At 40.8% G+C, this 8,411-nt stretch overlaps 1 protein-coding gene across 1 annotated transcript in view; it reads right to left on the bottom strand.

The window, feature by feature from the left end:
* Positions 1-2,154: 2,154 nt before the first annotated feature.
* The window catches only part of LOC104923463 (metal transporter CNNM4), a 56,854-nt gene continuing 50,597 nt past the window's right edge, over positions 2,155-8,411 (bottom strand). Inside the window, 4 exon segments of the mRNA XM_027273503.1 lie at positions 2,155-2,213; positions 2,320-2,329; positions 4,075-4,117; positions 4,119-4,168. Of these exon segments, the coding sequence (XP_027129304.1) occupies positions 2,155-2,213; positions 2,320-2,329; positions 4,075-4,117; positions 4,119-4,168 (162 nt within the window).

Raw genomic sequence — 8,411 nt, 5'->3', positions numbered from 1 at the left:
GTTTCGTGATTTTCCATTTCCCACTTTAGTCATCATTCTCAACGCAACCTGACGTCGCCAAACGTTTAATACTAACATAAATATTTAATTTTACTGTGCCCTCGAGGAGAGTTTTTCCCTCGACCCTCATTCATGGTACAGATCATTTAAAATAAATAAAATAACATAAGGGCAGATATTTAGTGTAATAGTTCTCTAATAGTGAGCTATGGATTAAGTTAAAGAACATAACATTTCTAAATTATTTTCTAAAGCTTTTTTTTTTTTTAACTTCTGTATCTGGTGTTGAAACTATAGAAAACAAATTATCATATGGATCTTTCGGACTTTAAAACATCCGTAATGGTTTTAAAGCAACCTAAACTGACCTGGTGCCACAGAAGTGAGTTAGTGTTTTTAAACAACTGAAGTGGACGATTGATGGACCCTTTTTTCACAGCCGCCCCATGTTGACATGAAGATAGTAGGGTTCACACAGGTGTTTCTAAGACACCAATAAGGTTCAGTTCATTCTATTGTAGTCAGAGCCTTTCCAGTGAACCAAATGAACCACAGCAGCACCCTGACTCGTCTGACTCTGAATGGAAAGACCCCTTAATTAAGCATCACTTGTGTTTACCTACTATTTCATGTCACAATGGTGCTTTTGAAAAAAGCTCTCTCCTCACCCATACTCTAATACCACATCGCACAGTGAAAGACAACTATCTAAATATTTTCATTCAACTAATCAACAAGGACTGAGTAGGTACTGGGTTAGATTTGGAAATGGGCATTTGATATTATTTGATTTCTTTTTTTTAAACTGACATCTGATTGTTGTTCTCTAAAAAGATACCGTCTATTTAGCAATTGATGACCCTTACGTCTTTAAAAAACTAGGGTTTATACTACACCATGAATATGAGCGCAGGACAACAATAACAGAAAAAAAAAAACATCTGAACTTAAAAATATCCAGGTCTGATCTCAATAGCTCCACATCTTTTCTTCATTGGTTTACAGTACAGTGACTGATGTAAAAACAAACAGAGAAGGACACCGTCTGAAGCTATTAGGACGCATCCAAGATTGATGTGCAAAGAAGCAGCCAGTCTCAAAGCTCGCGGGGCTTCAAGTCCCATGTTGGTATTTGTGATGTGTCCTACCTTCGCCATTTATCCAGAGTTGCTTACGTGATCATTTTCTGTCCCCAAGTACTCTGTCGTTTAAAAACACTGTTCTGACATTTTGGCCGATGAGCTCTTTTGATTCAACTTTCTTACTTTGCAACACCAAACCTCTGTGTCTCCTCTGTATTTCTGTCTCCCAGGCATGCACAGGAGAACAGGTTGTGTTGACGACTGCCTCACGGTTCTTCTTTCCTGAATTTTAAGTTTAATTCAGAACAAAGAATCAATCCCTAACAGACTAAAATTCTTCTCTCTCAACCCGAGTTCCCCATGAGTCTTACACCATACACAGTTACTCCTCTTCCCAGTTCCCTTATTGCATCTTCATTTATGATACATACCGTTGTTCTAATGCCTGGGATATTCTTCCACAACCATGTTCGTTAATGTGATCAGGTACCTGAATACTATTTAATGTGTCTAGGAAAAAACACACTACACACTGGGAATGTGAACAGAAGACAACACCGTCCAAGGGTGTATAGATCTAGTTAGATAGAGTGCCAGCAGAAAGGCGTCTCCTGACAAAGGAAACTTAATTTGTGTAACTGATTACATCGAACCCTCACTAGCCCAGTGTAAAGGTGTTACAAAGGAGCTTATTTGCCAAAAAGTAGGCTGTCATGTTGAACTCTTTTGACTGTCCTCTCAAGGTCAAATCTGTTAGGGGAAATATGTGCTGAATGCCACAATCACCAAACCACTAAGTAGCTTTTTTTTTTTTTGGCTCTTGTGATCAGGCGGTTAATTTACCCTTCAATAGATTTCAACCTGGCTGACAAAGAGCCAGGCCTGCCCACCCACTCAAAATCACCACCCACCCACCGCGCCCTACCGTCCTCGGTGTTATTAAAAAGGACCCAGACATGCCGGAGTTTACCTGGCAACGAGAGAACAAGAAAACCTCTTAAAGGCGAGGTGGCGAGACGAGGTGCAGCACTGAGAGGAGAAAAAGGAGGGAGAGGAGGTGGTGGAGGAGGGATCAATGGGACACAACGGAGGAAGGGGAGGGTGGCGAGGAGTGAGACATGGGAGCCATATCTGCGTCCAAAACCGGGAGAGGATCATGCAAAACCACAGAGAATTTCTGCTGCAGGGGACCACCCGGCTTTAGATAACAGCGTTTGCAGGTGAAATGTCTCTCTACCTGACGCCACCTGAAAGAGGAGGGGACTGTTGAGATGCAACAGAGAATATAAAGAAAAGGAAGGAGTAAGCTGGTTCAGGCACAACATTTATGCCTTTCCAGGTGGACGCTGTGTCAAATAAGGTGTTCCCGATGCCATTATGCCACGTGAACAAATCGCCAACAGTGAATCCAGACAATCATTGTGTTGGAGTTGGAGTTTTCACAACCTACATGGACATGTCCATGTGATCCAAAATTTGAAATATTACTGTACCAATCAAAAACTATTGCTAAACTATCTTTGCCACCGAACAAATTGGCAGTTCTTTCTTTAAATGTCAAACATCTTAAATGTTCTAAACACAAACGAACAATTGCTAATAAATCAGTATTACAAACATGTCAAACGGGATTTACATCAATAACATCTTAAGTAACATGATTTCAAATCAAAAACTTCATGTGCAAATTTCCAGGTTACTTTACTCCACTTTCAAACAAAGCCCTTGTGGTCCGTGTCCCAGCGCACCTCATCCAGAAGCAAGTAAACATTTCTGACATGACACCACTTCCCCATAAACACACGAGCCCTCCAAAAAACCCTTATCCTAACTAAAAACAAACCCAAAAAAAGCTTTTCCTGTTGGGACTCTTGATAATCGACTAATCAATATTTTAACTCTATTCACTGTTGTCTGAGTCACACGCAGACCTGGACGTCAAACACATGGCATGGGTAAATGTGTCTGTATGTTTACATCTGAGTATTGTTTAGATTAAGGGACCAGCTTCTCACCATACAGCAGTATCTCCCATGTGTCACATGAGGCAAACTTCAACCCACCTGGTACTCCAACAAACCCTCTTATACACGTAGGGAAACTTTTAAGATGCAGTCATTTACTACTTTGTGTTGTGCTGCGTTTCATCCGTTCGTTTTCTGGAAAAGTTTTGCTGCTTATTTGCTACTTCTGGTCAAAATAAATGATTAAAAAAACATATTTACATCTGATGAAGTACAACAGATGGAAAATGAGCCTTGTCTGCTCACTATGGGTCATTACATTTTCTCTGTTCATCCATGTTCCTGTTTACTCCAGCAGAAAAAGACCCGCACTTGACTCTCTCCACACCATTTCACGCAAGAGATGTAATGTAACGTAACGTAAGGGAATGTATAACCTCATTATGACTGACTGACAACAACTTGTTATCCGCCTTCCAGTCAACCAGTCACCCCGATTGCAGAGACCTCATCTGTCCTATCCCCTCCCCAGGTGTTGATGTTTTAATCTGCAGCTGTTCTATCTGCATATACCAGTACTGATGAGTGATAACCAATTGAAACTGATGTTTAATAAAATCCTGCAGACCATCTTTTCGCCAGTATGTTTTATCGGCTGTTTTTTGGATTATGACTAAAGCAGCGCCGTAAATTATGCTGTAGCCACACAATCAACATGTGTCCACTGATTCGTGTCTCTTAATGCTAGTGGGAGACATGGTTTTTGTATGATTTTAATTAACAGGACTGCTGATGCTCATAAAAAAATAAAAAATTAAATTAATATAAATGTTTTAGGCCATTTTAATTCAGCTAAAATTTTTACTCCCACTTCCCTTTATGCACCAGAACAGGCTGTTGCACATTTTGCCACTAGGTGGCAGTGGAGGCATTAAACCTGACATTACACTGCAAATCCTGATTTAACCACAGCAGACTGATTAATAGTTATTAATAATTTGGAGGAGTGACGGAGGTTTTAGACTCACCCAGTGTGGGGCACTGAGCGCCATGACGCCGTAGAAAGAGAACGCCAGTCTCGAACTTCATTTTTTCGTTACCGGCCTCCACCTCCACTCGCCCCTGATAAAAAAAGACAACAACAGAAAACAAGTGTGAGAAGTTATAACTGTGACAGAACAATATTTATTTATTACAGGAGAGATTTACTCTGCAAACTGCAAACTCTCATTTCTGTCAAGTGCAGTACCACAAGAGTGGACAGTGAGCAGCTATTTTTTACATTAGTGTCCCAGTGATGCTGACATCAAAGACTGTAAATACAGAACTGGTGACAAAGTGGCAGTAAGAAACATCAGTGAACTTAAAAAAATACAATCTTAATAATCTAACTTAAAATCCATTCTGTGTTATTCAACTGCTTGAATATTTAGCCAATTGTTTCAGAGCTCATAATACATCAGAAATTGCCAACCATAATAAAATCCTCTGTGCTTTATGTTTACTTCAAAGTGACTTTTTCTGTCAAAAGAAGGTGAAAAGGTCAGTGTTTTTCTTTGAGCCATTGAAATACCATGTGACGCAGCTTCTCAGTTCCTTCAGAGTCACAAATCTGTTTAGTGATCACATCTTCACCTCCATCGTAACAGAACTAGGGCTGCAACCAATGTTATCGTCTTGTTTATTGACTAGTACTACAGTCACAAATGTGTGTAACATGTTAGAAAATCAGAAAAAGGCCAGTCCAATGTGATGTCCCAATGTTAATATTTGTCTGGCCACCAGATCAAAATAAAGATATTCAGTTTACTATGTGTGCCCAAAAAAAAGCATAAAATTCTGACACTGGTGTTTGAAACCAGAAAAAATTTGGCTTAAATGATTTCAAAATAGTTGCATCGTTGCGCTCTAAACAGACACAGACAGACATTTGACTGAATGATTAAAACAGAGAGTGACACTGCCTTGTCACTTGACTTTCACTTTTTATGAAATGACATGTTTGGCCTCTAGGGGTAGCAATCACAGGTCAAACCAAGGTGGCCTGCAGTATTTGTTAGTGAGTTGTGGGGGAGAAACATTTTACTTGTTTAGACCCTGGTGCACACTCGGATGAATCAGGATTCACAAACTTGTGAGGAGATGTGACTGCAGAGGGACGTGTGATGTAACTGAGGAAGAGGGGGACGGACCTGCTAGAGGTTCTCTGTCAAATAAAATTAAGGTTGCACAGATGGGATTGGAGTCGGGAGGGGTGATGTGGGTGAAGGGGGGTGAGAGGACAGAGGAGAGGACAGAAGGGGGGTTAAGGAGGCCTCTGTGTTGGTACAGTGAGTTGGCCTGAATCGGCTGCTGGAATGTGTGAACTGCAGCACAACACAGCACAGTTTATCCACACTGTCATCCCTCCGTCCCTTCATCCCTCTGTCCCCCCAACACGCAGACCAGGCTGATGAAAGCAACAGGTGGTAAAATAAAGCGAGAGGGAAGAGAAAAGGGCAAACAAGACATTGCAGGGAGCTCAGTGATGACTAAAAGTCGTTTGAGACTTTTAATTCCATGGCACAAATTCATTGTAGTTAATTTTAACACAGCTATTCCTCTGCAGAGGTCTTAAATTTAAATTCTAGTCAAAATAAAGGTTTCCAAACGTGTCGAATATGTCCAGATGGGTGTAGACATCTGTACTTAAAACCATGCACAAAAACATTAAGAATTTTCCTTTTGATCTGACAGTGCAGCCATAAAATCCAGCACACCTGGATTAATAATTCACTCAGTGTGGAGCTTTATATGCATCTCATAGACTGATGGAAAAGATATTGTGTGAAGACAAGGTTATGTTTGTTTACTAACAGTTGTATGTGGAACCAGCACACAGGTCACATTTAACATAATTAAACAAACAAGGTCTTTTATATTAACGGGACAATCTAATCAGCCTTTTGTTGCTTTGTGAGACCAGGTATGACAGACACCGACTTTACAAATATAAATGAAACCCGACTCGGTGTGGTGTGGGAGGGCGAGTGTGTCTGTCACTGAAGTAGACTGCTCCCATCATCCGACGCTGGCTGCCATTAAGCTCACAACATTCTCCACGGCTCAACAGAGCTTCAAGCCGATCGGGTCAACGGCGATCATAACTAAACTCTACATCAACGCGGACATGCAGGCACATTAAAAGTCGACTGTTTGGCTGCTTTATTTTTCTAGAAATATCTATTCTGTTTGCCTCCCATGCTCGCAGGGAATGACACGAAGAGTCTCAGGTTACAACTTACAATTCAAATTGTGAGACATGACTCAGAGTGTTTAAAATACTTCTTTTGTCCAATCAACATCCCAAACCCCAAATATTTAACTCATGGGACATGAAAAAAAAAAAGGGAAAAAAGTTCGTAATTCAAACTTGTGTCAAAGAACAAGTCGTTTGATGATAACCGTTTGCAGAGGACAAGCACAAGGAGCACCTTCGTGCTTGCAGTTACCAAGCACAGTTGTGAAGTAACCAGGGCTGAGAAGATTAGCTGGCGCAAACAAAAATGGAGGGGGGCTCCTCCGAGCTGATGCGGTTTGTCGAGCCGTAATATCAGCTACCATCACAGCAACAACTACAAGAGGGGAGTGAGCACCATATGAGGAAAGTGATCTGAAAAGTGTTTAACAAAAAACTAAAACTGTTACAACTTCATACCGCCAAATTATTGCAACCATCTTCATGGTTGTGGTTATGGTTTTTTCTTCACTGCCACAACTAATCTCTACAGTCTGTGCAACACAAAATATAATGACAATCATAATCCCACCTGCATTTTACTTGGGTGTTCAATCCGGACCTGATTTCTAGTTTTGCCATGCCACGTGTTTGAGTGTCCAATCATGTATTTCTTACATACACCCGTGGACAAAACTGTGGGTACCCTTCGTTTAATGAAGAAAAAAACTCACAATGGTTACAGAAATAACTTGAATCTGTAAAAAGTAATATAAATAAAATTCTATGAAATTTCACCAATGATGAAAGTCAGACCTTGCTTTTCAACCATGCTTCAACAGAATTATGTAAAAAAATAAACTTGTGAAAAAGGCTTGGACAAAAATGATGGTACCCCATAAACTTAATATTTTGTTGCACCAACCTTTTGACCTTTTGAGGCAATCACTGCAATAACAATTCTGTAACTGTCAATGAACTTTTGCACCTCTCAGTAGGTATTTTGGCACACTCCCTGCGCAAACTGCTCCAGTTGTCTCAGGTTTGAAGGGTGCCTTTTCCAGACGGCATGTTTCAGCTCCTTCCAAAGATGCTCAATAGGATTAAGGTCAGTGCTCATAGAAGGCCACTTTAGAATAGTCCAGTGTTTTCCTCTTAGCCATTCTTGGGTGTTTTTAGCTGTGTGTTTTGGGTCATTGTCCTGTTGCAAGACCCATGACCTGCGACTGAGACCAAGCTTTCTGACACTGGCCAGCACATTTCTCTCTAGAATCCCTTGATAGTCTTGAGAATTCATTGTACCCTGCACAGATTCAAGGCACCCTGTGCCTGACGCAGCAAAGCAGCCCCAGAACATAACAGAGCCCCCTTCATGTTTCACAGTAGGGACAGTGTTCTTTTCTTTATATGCTTCATTTTTTCATCTGTGAACTTAGAGTTGATGTGCCTTGCTAAAAAGTTCAATTTTTGTCTCATCTGTCCATAGGACATTCTCCCAGAAGCTGTGTGGCTTGTCAACATGTAGTTTGGTAAATTCCAGTCTGGCTTTTTTATGACTTGTTTTCAACAATGGTATCCTCCTTGGTCGTCTCCCATCAAGTCCACTTTGGCTCAAACAACGACGGATGGTGCGATCTGACACTGATGTTCATTGAGCTTGAAGTTCACCTTAGAAGTTTTTCTGGGCTCTTTTGTTACCATTCGTATTATCTGTCTCCTTGATTTGTCATTAATTTTCCTCCTGCGGCCATGTCCAGGGAGGCTGGCTACAGTCCCATGGATCTTAAATTTATGAATAATATGTGCAACTGTTGTCACAGGAACATCAAGCTGCTTGGAGATGGTCTTATAGCATTTACCTTTAAGGTGCTTGTCGATAATTTTCTTTCTAATGTCCTGAGACAACTCTTTCCTTTGCTTCCTCTGGTCCATGTTGAGTGAGGTACACACCATGTCACCAAACAGCACAGTGACTACCTGTAGTCCTATATATAGGCCCACTGACTGATTACTGCTTGTAGAGACTTGTGATGCTAATTAGTGCACACACCTTGAATTAACATGTCCCTTTGGTCACATTATTTTCAGTCTTTTCTAAGGGTACCATCATTTTTGTCCAGGCCTGTTTCATGAGTTTATTTTTTTTCA

The sequence above is a fragment of the Larimichthys crocea genome, chromosome III (genome assembly GCF_000972845.2).
Source record: "Larimichthys crocea isolate SSNF chromosome III, L_crocea_2.0, whole genome shotgun sequence".
In the NCBI taxonomy this organism is placed as follows: domain Eukaryota; kingdom Metazoa; phylum Chordata; class Actinopteri; family Sciaenidae; genus Larimichthys; species Larimichthys crocea.
This window is presented reverse-complemented; position numbering and strand designations above follow the sequence as displayed.